The sequence below is a fragment of the Thunnus albacares genome, chromosome 1 (genome assembly GCF_914725855.1).
Source record: "Thunnus albacares chromosome 1, fThuAlb1.1, whole genome shotgun sequence".
Classification (NCBI taxonomy): Eukaryota; Metazoa; Chordata; class Actinopteri; order Scombriformes; family Scombridae; genus Thunnus; species Thunnus albacares.
The window spans coordinates 11,432,661-11,445,002 of record NC_058106.1 but is presented as its reverse complement, the minus strand read 5'-3'; the positions used below and the strand labels follow the sequence as shown (position 1 = coordinate 11,445,002).

General features: G+C 38.0%; 1 protein-coding gene across 1 annotated transcript in view; it reads left to right on the top strand.

Moving 5' to 3' along the window:
• The first annotated feature begins 5,010 nt into the window (after positions 1 to 5,010).
• Positions 5,011 to 12,342, top strand: part of tox3 (TOX high mobility group box family member 3) — a 44,072-nt gene continuing 36,740 nt past the window's right edge. Inside the window, exon 1 of the mRNA XM_044329788.1 lies at positions 5,011 to 5,931. Within this exon, the coding sequence (XP_044185723.1) occupies positions 5,830 to 5,931 (102 nt within the window). The 5' untranslated portion in view covers positions 5,011 to 5,829. The remainder of the gene's footprint in view (positions 5,932 to 12,342) is intronic.

Sequence of the window (12,342 nt, the reverse complement as noted above, 5' to 3'; positions counted from 1 at the left end):
CAATTTATTAGTCGGAGTGTTTAGTATAAGTTTGAGATATTGATGCTGAATTTGATGGTATCACCCTTTTCACCCTTTTAGAGTTCAATAGACACTCTGGACCACAGGCAAGGATGTCTTGCTAAGGTAAGTGATGTAATTATCTTGCAAAGGAAGATACAGAGGTTATCGCTCTGAATGGTTTCTAAAGTTTCAAGCATCACTGAACCCACCTGTAAAGATGGCTGTAAAAATAGCAGTATGGCACTTGTGACCTATTATTTTATATCTGCGGGCTTCAGATAATAATTATTAGAGTTTAGGGGCAAGGCTAATTTGACCTTAAAAGCACAGACTGTAACAGGACAAAACAAGTAGTAGAAGTCATTTTTATTTAATGAAGGAAAATGTAGTCACAATTGAACGTAATTTAGCCACAGGTATTGTGTGTTTAACACCGGCTGTAAGAGTAAAAAGCATATCAGGATACAAACACACTCTCAATTCATATGGTGATAGCAGATGTAAACAAGTCCATCAAACCTCCACACCTAAAATAATGAGTCCTGGATGATTGCGTATTTAATGAAATGGTACAAAGCATAAAAACAATATGCCAAAGCATGTGTTAGAGGTATATAAATGGAAATTGTGATGTCTTAGTGCAATCCCTGTAAACAAAAGATATATATATATATATATATATATAGTATAGTATAGTATATATATATTTGAACTCTGTGATTGTCATAGGGCAGGAGGTACAATTTAAGAAGCAACATCAAAGGCAGCCTGATTACTTACAATTGTATTCAATTAACTGTGAATTGCAAATTATTTCATACTCATATAGGCGCTGGTACTTCCTGCTGACAATTAATAGGAGGTGAGACTGAAGCTGTAACATCACAGATGCAGGGATATGAGAATTTGTATCACTAAACAGCAGATGTTCACTTCAACAGAATATGCCAACCTAGGCTATACAAAGATACATTCTGACATATTCCAAAGCAGAGATTTAGTTGTAAATAAAGAAAATGTGACATTTGCAGAAAAATATGGCATAACTTCATGTGTGCTCATGGCCAATAGCATTGATTTTCATGTTTATTCTCACCTCTCTTCTGACCACTCTGGAGAGCTGAATGTGGTGGGTGAATAAAAAAGATTCCTTTTGTATACTTACCATACAACTGGGTTGTGAGCAGTAAATCCACCAATCCTCGATGTATTCATCTCTGTATTAGAAACATTCTGATTGCTCACAATTTTGAATCAATGTGGTGATTTGCGATAGAAATTCACATAACAGTTAATGCTTTAAAATGCACAGGCAATAAAAAAGATTGTGCAGTACAATGATAAAATTATAATAGGCTTTTTTTCATTGCAGGCATTTTGACATGCCATAGCAGGAGACACAAAGGTGTAATTAATAACATTAACTATTGCTGCACTCTATTCAGGTGTGTCCGTTTGAGGGCTCTGGTATTGTGCATGTTGTCTCACTGGTATGGCTTAATGTTACACAGCTTTCATTAATGTTATTAATTACACCCCTGCTTTTCCTGTCAGATCAAAATGTCTGCAGTGAAAAGGGCTATACTATATATAGATTTTGAGTGGATTATCACTTTAAAGTTCTACTAATGAACTATTCATCTCATCTGATGTTCACACAATATACCTCAGTTACACAACACTGATACTGGTGTACTGTTCAATTTTAGTACAGTTTTTTGTGGCCTATTTCTGAAAACTCCTCAGTACACAGTAACCTATTTCCCAACACAATGTCAAATATTTCTTACTGTACACTGTTTGATTTGCATGGCTTAGCATAATATTGCTTTATGACTTTCCTTTTACACAAACCTTTCAATGGTTTCACTGGTAAACAATAGTGTGTTTTTTATTTGTTTTCAGACATACTGTATAGTACAGCTACCTATAAACCTGATCACACAGACTTACAGTTGGTGGGCTTGTGGATCCCTGGTGTACACCCTTTCTCTCCCAATGCTGTGAGGAACTTCTGCTCAAAATAATGTCTCTGATCTGGCTGTCTGGAAATAACAGTTTTTCAGCAGCCATCTAAAAGTAACACTTGCACAATCTTGTCTTGTTTCTGACTCAGAAACTGAGATGAAAACTGAGAAGTGCGCTGGGAGAATTGTACACAGACCTCATGTTACATTTAAAGTAGGGTGGTGAAGTGAACTGGGTTGAGGCAGGTGGCCAGGGATAGGAAGTGGGAAGAGCATGAATCTCGTCTGGTTGAAGGGTGTTGAGGGTTTATGTTTGGCAAATTGATAGCTTTTTGTTTTTGCTCTGTGTCTGCTGTAATCGGTGATCATTCGATGATGTTTTCGTTCATGTCAGAAGGTGATATTTGAGGGATGACATCACACATTTTAACCCCATTAGAAATGGCTCTCAAGGTGTGGATGGCACTTAAGCCACAGGCCATTTTTTCAGTACCAAACTCTGCAAATGAAAGGTGAATAGTGAAAATTTTATCTTGGTACCATATGTTATTTATGTTTTGGATGCTTAAACTTAAAACCTTCAAAATGTGGTTTCAAATCTTAAGTATTCCTCTCTAACATTAAATAATGTGCAAGCTAAAGTTAAGAGTCTAACACTCAAAAACTCAGCTTTGCTTCATCATGACTGTGTAGGTGTGTTTCAATAAGATTTGACAACCCCACAACTGTAATTTTCATTTAAATTCTGAATCGTGATTGGTCCATAGAAATATGTGACATCACCTTTTTCTGAATCCTGCATACCTCAAACCATTGAGAAGAGCACAGACAAAACAAAAAAATACAGAAGATCTTTCCTGTAAAAATAACCAAAACTGTTCAAACTTTGGCTGAAAATTGTATGTTCATTTAGGATCCCATCTTTCACACAGCTTATTCACACTAATAAGCTGATTAAGAAAACGGATTTACATGACCTTTAATAATATGTTAACGCTATAGAGCTGGCAGATCAGAAAACACACATAAAAGTCCATTTGGGTTAGTCTGTTAAACTGACAAACTAACATTTTGGTATGAGGACAGTCATGAAGTTCACAAAATAGTTTCATTTCCCAAATAATACAGTCAGAATAACAAGAACAGGATGTATTGTTTCCTCAGTGGCCTCTAAGCACCACTGCCTCCACCCCATCCATTAGCTGTGGTACTTTCGCATATTTTTCTTTTTCCTAATTTTTTCATAATAACCAAATAGCCTATTAAAATTGCATTTAACCATTATTTTTGTATGGAGCCAGGGAACATTTCTAACTGACATCTGGTTTGTGGAGACAGACTGTAACATTAAAACTTCAAGCAGTAGATGGCCGAATCTGAATGATTACATTGTACTACTGTGAATAAAACTATGAACTAGCTATGTATAACTAGTGAAAGTGCAGATACTATAAATTAAAGAGCAAATGTTGCTGACATTAAGACTAGATAATTAGAGGCAGGAGCCCAGGTGAGGTTTAACATCTTTAAATAAAATAACAGTAGCAATTAGCAAACACCCACAACTCGCCAAATGAAAACACAGATGACTGTCAGTAATAGTGCTAGTGTTACTTGGTAACAGGGATATGTGCAGCTAGAGGCAGAGAAAAGGCAGTGTGGTGCAACTTGGCTTTTTCAGTTTTCTAAAAACAATAATGCAACCAAACTAACAAACGAAAAGCGTTGTCTTTGTAATACAATTAAAAAACAGGATTTACTGCAGGATCAGTAACTCTAACAAACTGTAGAAACCTTGTTCTTTTTCACTCTTCTTTCAAGTTTTTAGTTAATAATTTGTTTTATCTCTGAAATAAAATTGGCTAACTCTACAATGTGGTAGATACGATCGATCCTCAGAATCGCAATCAGAATCAGCTTAACTGGCCAAGTATCTTTTAACTCACAAGGAATTTGTCTCCAGTGGCTCTCAATGTTCTCACATACAAGATACACATACACAAGACATACAGCTAAACAAGTACAGCAGGCTAACAGAAATAAGCAGAAATAAACATAAAGCAATTATGTGCAGGCATGTAAGTGGAAAATGAAGAAAAAAATAAATATAAAAAATAAATAAAATAAAAAGCATATACACACACACAACAATGAACAACATACATAAAATGTCTATAAACACGTCAAACTGTCACTGTTAACTATGTATACAGTAGTGCAAATAGTTTGGTTAATGTAATAAGTTACATTTGGATATACAGTGAGTTATGAACATTATATACATGTAGATATATACACATTTCCTCTGGTATATACAGTCATTTACAACAGTTTGTACATGTTTATTGCACAGTTTGAAATGTATGGAGATAAGAAAAAGACTGAAGAGCAACAGAAACAACTGAAGTTTTTTTAGGTCAGAATCTCAGCTGTCATATAAACACATGCAGACACTCTCCCTCCACACATGGTATGTTGGCAGTTTAGCTGTTTGAAGTGAATAAACAGCAAAAACATCCCAGTGGTCAAATTCACATAAAAAAGACAAGGAGAAAATTTGCCTGGTATAGGGTATAATCTGAATTCACTTGAGATGTTGTACACTTGAATTTGAAATGCACATTATTAAACACTGAAACAAACACAGTATGAGTTTCTATACAATCCTCTTCTGTTTCTCTGGAGAAAAAAATAACATAGGCCAAGCTCCTTGTTAGCATGGTAAAGACGAAAAAATCGTAAAAATGGAGTGAAATTTAAATATCCTTTGGCTTTTACCTATTACTGAAAATGGAACAGTCATGATGTGATTGAAAGAACATAGACTGAAACAACCATTTGGCATTGACATGTACGTTGTAGTATCATTTTAAAGTGCTTACACAGAACATAGAAAGGGATACTGTGGTAACATGTTGATTACAGATGAGGATTATATATAATAAAATACACACAGACATGCAAAATAACTGTATATATAATTTTTAATTACTTACAGAGTAAGGTAATTGCAATTAATTATCATATACCAACAGGTCACATGGACTTAAATGCAGTGTTTTCATGGGAGTGGCTTAGTGTGTTTGGGGAGTGGCTGGCTTGTTCACACATTCTGCCTTGTTCACTACGATAGGCAGAGCCGAGAGCTGAACTGGGATACTCAGTGTAGTACATACATCATATTCACTAATTGCACCATCTGTGGAGTGTTGTTGTGCTTGTTTTACAAACCCTCCAAACGCTGTACAGTATTTAGCAGATGGGCTCATGCGGCCAGTGAGCTACTTCTGACTCAAACTGCTTCACCAGCTAGTTTTCTAAGTTGGAGAAATAAACTTCTCAGACAGAGACGCGCGGCGGAGGATACGGACGCAGAGTAGCGCAGTGTTTTGACGTGCGGACTTACTTTGCGGTTATCATTACCACTTTATCACAGTCTTCATTTTTTTTCTTCCTTTTTTCCTGCATCTGAAGGGGGAGGAAAAGGAGGTGGACCCACGCTCAGTCGCCGGTCTCGTGGCTTCTTTGTATACAGCAGCAGCTGTGTGTAAATGCATGGGCACACAGCGCCTGCTGCTCCTTGAGGGACAGCTTATTGGGCTCAGTCCAACCTTCATGTGTGCTTGCTCAGAAATGAAGCGGCTCAACCAGGCGTAGAAGAGGAATATCGAAACTTTACCTAAACCTGTTTTCTTCGCCACCCCAGTATCTCATTCACCCCAACAAAGCCTGGGTCAGTTTCACCGCCTCTCTTTCTCCGTCTCCCTCTGTGCGCTTGGATTGTAAACGGCAGAAACAAATTGAGCTCCGTGCAGAGTAGGCTACAGCTACAGCTGCGCGGCTCCCTCACACACACATCATGGATGTAAGATTTTATCCGACTGCCGGTGGAAATTCTATTCCAGGAGATCCACCAAACCTGGATTTTGCCCACTGTTTGGGCTACTACAACTTCAACAAGGTGAGAAACTCCTCTGTTTTCGCGGTGTAGTCTTGTATGCCCACGTTGGTGCCGAAATCTCACCAGTGCGCCGTAACCCCGGGCTAATCTAGCTTTAATTAATGCAAATCTGTTCAAAATTAAGTACATTTAAAACTAGTGGTATGTTCATTTTCATAGTTGCCTCCACTTGTTTCCTCCCGACTTAAACCACTAATCATTGCTGTCTTTCTGGAGTTGCTTAATTAATCCCCCCCTCCTCCCCTCACACACACATACACACACACACACACATACACACACACACACACACACAGACACACACACAGCAACAAACTTTGCTGTCGTTTATTAGTGATGATAGCACAAGTGTAGTGACACTGTGCTACTTTACAGCCTCGTTGCACTGCCAAACTCTCACCAGAGTGATGTGATTCACAGTCATGGGCGCTGTTGGCTATACAGTTTCATGTTCTTGAACATCAGTGGTGGATCATTGCATCAGCACCCTACAATCTTGCATTAGAATGTGATAAAAGTAAGATACAGTGTATCAAGTGTCAAATAAAGCGCTCTGCTGGACTGTGATCATGTTTAATGACTCTCATGATGCAGTCAAATAGCATGTTATAGAAGCACTTGTCTGTCCTTTGGCATGTAGATGTGGTAGTGTGTTATTTTTTATCTAAATGGACAACAACATAAAAGCCATTCTCACAAATTATAGGGTATTTAACTAGCTTCAATACACCAGGATTGCTGTTGATAAGTTCAGTACTTGCAGATATGATTGAAAATGAACACTTATTATCTGGAAACAACTTCACAGCTTACACACACACACACACACACACACACACACACAAAGAGAAATAACGTATATTTAATGTTTAGTATGAATGTGCTCATTATCAGCATTGCGCTGCATTGTGAACTTATCTTATACATGGCAACAGTAAACCTTCAGACTGTCATACTAATTAGTCCCTCCAGGATATCACAGAGTATTTTTTGTGATTGCGGCCAAAAATGCTTGATTTTGCAGTAGCTTTTCTCAAAATTTATTGTGTTTTATGTGCTTTTTTGTGGTACAATTGTGGGAATTAGGAAAAATTGCAAGCAAAGGAAAATAGTGTGGTTTTGGTTTAAAAAACCAAAAAAACCCCAAACAAACAAAAAAAAACTACCAATGAAGAGTCATATGTAATCACTTCTGGCGCGCTGCAATGACGTAAATTACCATGACTTGAAATGTGACACTTGGTCCAAGTCACAAGGAGTCTGTTGATATGGCCATTTCATGCGGAAAAGTTGCAGTAATTTAGCAAATTTGCAAGCTCTTGCGTTAATATTTGCAATCACAAAATCACAGTTTTTTAGGGGGGACTATTTAATGTGGAGGAATCGCAGGAATTTAGCAAAATTGCAAGCTGCTGCAAATATTCTGGAGATTGGTTGAATTTGCATATTGCGATCGCAAGATAAACACCACTACAAAAATGAGCTACAATTTGAAATATCAAGAACACTAAAGAACACTATGAAAGTAGATTAACTTTATAAATTAACTTTACATAAATTAACTAAGTGAACAAAAATAAATAAATACATTTTGCTGAGGACCAGTCTACATATTAAGTAAGTAAACAAAATTACTGTATTTAGTAGTGGCTGGGGCCTTTATTTACCTCAACTGCAGAGGGCACCAGGCTTTATTGAAAGCAGGCTTATATTAGAGAGAGGCCTTTATTTCTAATTCCCTCTATTTGATAAGCACATTTGCTCATATTTTAGTATGAAGCCTCCTTGTTTTCTGATCTGCTGCTGTTTGCTCTGTTAAATTTTTGTACAGCTTTACTGGTAATTACAGTAATCCGCACCAGAGACTTCTGCTGGCTTAGCCGGCTAACTTCCGGTTAGCTCTCTGCTAACTTGAATGGGGATAAAATAATTTAATTGTGCGACTCTTCTAGACTTTCCCAAGGTTATTGGACCAAATAGATCAAATTCTGATAGTGAAACAAGTCATTTTGGGGGGTTGTGTGAGTTTTATTACATTACTAACATAATGAGAGATCAACAGCCTGCGTCTGCAGTGGTGGCATCGGGTTGGTTGGAATGGCGAGGACACAGAAGACGGAACTATGTCTTGATACTATGGACATCTGTGTTGCGGTTTTGCTCTCAGTTTCAGAACCTTTACACACCTACTTAATATTGTTTATAAATTGTTTTATTCACTTCCCAGCACTGTTTCTAAGTTGGAAATGTCATTAACATTCTTGAGGTATGACAAGTTTATTAACTCCCTAACGTCATGTAAAACACAGTTGATGGTTTGTGATATGTTGTCAGTGATGTAACACTTGAACTGTTGGACCCCTAGATCCATCAGCAGCTTGACTCCCATTTTCTCCAGTAAGAGGGAATATCACTGTGACAGAAAAAATTACACAACTACTGCATGCTGTTTTTATAAAGTCTAAACAAAGGTACCCACACCCCTCCTCACACACACATACACACGCACAAACTACCCCCTCCCAAATTATTCAGCCTCATAGTGCAGCCCTGTTTGCCCTTGCAATCTGATGCTGCTCAAAACAGTTACCAGGTTTGTCTCACTGTTTCATCAGCTCTTTGTCATGTGGCCAAGTTGTCATATGTGCCCAATTTCATCATGTCTTCATCAGCCTTGAGAAATTTTAACTACATTGCTTTGAATTGGTGTAAGAGTTGAAGTGCGATTTTATTCCTGCTCATAAATTCCCCAGGTCAAGTGAAATTTTCCATCTGTAACAGTAATTGGCCACAATGCAAAAGGAGGCAGGGCGGGAGAAGGAGGGTTGTGAGAAGGTGCTTATCCAGTATCTCTACCAGCTATGTTGGAGAGGGAGTGGGAGAAGGAGGGAGAGCGAGCACAAAGCATGCATTTCATGCTAATTACAATGCCTTTCCGTGGCGAACAAATAGCCTCTTTTGCATGCATCTTTCAAATAAGCCTCCGATTTATTTGAATCAACTCGTTGAAAGGTAGCACAATGGAGAGCAGTTAGTCATCCAAAAGATGCGTCATGCTTACAAGTCAGACAGAACTGAAGTATTACTTCTTTAATCTATTTATAAGCTGTCACAGCATCTTTGCAAACAGCAAAACTTTCACTTGATTCACAGTTTTTATTTGAAACAGGCAATACCCTCTCAAAAAGCTGGCACAGGAAATGTTCAATTTTAATGACAACAGAGGCAGAAGGACCCAGAGGCACTTTGAAACATCAGAGATTCTTTTAAATTTACAGAAAAATCCAAACGAGTGGCACAGACTTAATTAGGTGCTGCAGTCATGACTAATGAAGCTTCCTGTTTTTTGGCACTGAGATGAAGAAGAAACAGTGCTGCTGAAGAGAAACATGCCGCAACCTCACACAGCCGAATAAGGCTTATAAAATATATTAAGCAAGAAAAATTACCTACTATAACCTGGTTCTCCCTTCATCAACACTGTTCTTAAAGATGTGTAGGTTTATTACTGTGATATCATTTGTAAACATGTAATGCAGAGTGTTCAGGTGTGTGACAAGGCTGTCACAGCAGGGTCCGTTTCTCTTAAACTACCTTGACTTGAGGTTGAACACGTATCAGCTATGCTCAAGGGCATTAACCTGCCAAGGCCCCTTTTTTTCACTGATTGCTTGTTACTTTGAGAACTGAGCAGTTGTGTTGTTTTCAATTTACCTGTGATAACGACTCTTGCTTTTATTGGCTCTTTGGCTTGTGTTGAGAACACCTGGTTGTAGTCAGTAAAATTTATAAGACCTGCCTTTTTAAAGTTTGGAAAACTTTAAATGAATACATGGGTTTATGTATTTATGCATCTAGTTTTCATTTTTCTAATTTTTCATTTTGGTAATGCCAGTGATGTGAGACATTTAAAGTTATGTGTTTTTTTCTGGGCAAGCTCTTCAGTCATGCACTGTGTTAACCAAAGACAAGGAGCTGTTTGGATTTGTCTGGTTTTGGTATTTGTAAAAGTCAAATGTGATTGACTTTAATGGTTTCATGAAAGGGACCCAGTCTTATTCCCATATTTATGGCCATCTGGTCTTTTTTTGGTCTAAGGTTTAATAATGTTTCAGATACAGTATCTATTTAGTGTAGGCTTTCATTACCTCCAGGCGCAGAGGGACTGAAATTACCAACAGATGTTAATACAAACTCTTTACCTTCACTGGTGCTAACGTTTGAGGTTTATTCGAAAAACTAATTCCAGCACCACCAAGACTCATAATTCTTTGTAGTCAGGAGTTGACCTGACATCAGATTTTTTTAATGGCACTAATGTAGGGCTACAAATAAAATGTCAGAAAATGGTGAAAAATGTTGATCACCATTTCCCAAAGTCCAAGATGCAACCTCAAATTTCTTGTTTTGTCTCGACCAACAGTCCACAAAGATATTCAGTTTACCATCATAGAAGACTAAAGACACCAGAAAATATTCCAATTTAAGAAGCTGGAACCAGAGATTTTTGGCATTTTTTCCTAAAAAATGACTCAAAACAATTAATCGATCATCAAAACAGTTGGCGATTAATTTTCTGTCGATCAACTAATCATTGCAGCTCTACGCTAATGTAGAGACATATGAACACACATATAGATACATACCTTCATAGCACATGTAGATGAAAATGTGCTAACTAAAATAAAAAAAAGCAACATACAACTTTTGTGCACTTTTGTGATGCAACAGGCTAGAAGTCATTATTAACTTCTAAACTGACAGCTTCTTTTGACTTTAATACAACAACAAGGAAAAGTTACTCGATGACAAATCTTCCATTGCTGCACATAATGTACTTTTGAAGCACTCTTTGAGAATGTGTATATACTCTGTATTTTATTATCCACTCACCTTTGATATGAAAGTGTAACTGCTGTAAAGACAGTGATTAGGAAGTTGTTCAGACTGTTCGACTTAACATGATGATGAATGGCTGCAGCTGCAATTATCAGAGGATTTTATTGAGCCTGTAAAATGCACTGTAGGTGAAACAGAAGCCTGCTCATGGTTGATGTGGCTGCTACTGACCCATGTATATGTAAAGAAACCAAAAGTAACAAAGACTGAAGGAACTGAGGGAAGTGAATTACTGTACTTTCTCAGCAGCAAACTCTCTGGGCAATAACCTTTCATTGTGTCCAAACCACAGTGGGCCAGGCTTCTTTTGTCTCTGCCGTCCCTGCTGTTTTACAGGGAGGGAAGGGGTTAACACTCTGCTCAACCAGGGGGCCTTGTGCATCTCTCCAGTGTACACAGCTGGTGCCATTTCATCACACACATTCTAAACATATCCAAACACTACTTTAAATGTGTGTGTGTGTGTGTGTGTGCGGTGCTGGTGTGTGTTGGGGTGGGGGGAGTGTAACCTCAGAGGTTGTCTGCTTTGTCAAGCTTAACAGTTGATGGATATGACTCCAAGGTACATGTTAAATGTTAAAAATGTCACAAGAAGTGAATAGCTGATGTGTTTTGCTGAGTCTTTTAATTGTAGCTTGTCAGGAGATGTAGTGCAACAGATTTATTAAACACCTAATTTTCCCACTGAGATTAGAGAGTGTTATTTTTAGTCTGCCTGCTCCAAGACACACTATACTTGGAGTTCCTGCCACTAAGAATGACTGCTCTGTCTGACTGTTCTGTGATCTGCCACACTACACGTATGCCTACACAGAGCAGATGTTCACATTTAGTTAATGCATGGCTCTCTACTTCCTGCATGATGTCGTAGCATGGATGTCTGCTGAACAAAGCTGATGATTGTTGCTATGATAGTATGAGAGAGTCATATTGCTGGAAACTATATGTTTATGAAAACTTGCTTTTAAGGGATTCACAGTGATTTTTTTCTAAAGAAAATATCCACACCAGAGCTGTAACGGCCTCATATTAAACCATGAGCCTGATAGTTTCTGATTGCTGTGGCACCGCATTTTCACAGCTGTCACTCTTTACTTTGTTGATCATGTTGAGACGTTGACATATGGCATGTATGCATGCGCACACACACCAACTAAGTCCCTCAGAATTTGTTTCAACTCATTTCTACTTGTATTACCTGTATAATGTGTTGATTCGAACCAACAGTCTGAACCTGTGGGAGACATAAGACCAGATTGTCTGCTTTGTTTATGAGGTGAATATGACAAAGGCTCTGAAATCTTAGACAGACATAGACCATTACCCAGATCAGCACTCGTAAAGGCCTTCTCTAATCCTGCCATCACTGCTCATAAATCCACTTCATTACATCTCCTCGTGCATTACTCAGTGTGGTTCATTTAAGCAGACCTCACACTCTTAAAACTGTTTCTCATCTGGTGGGCTGTGGACTAAAAGGGCATCATGTGTCATTCTGGCATAGCTGTAGAC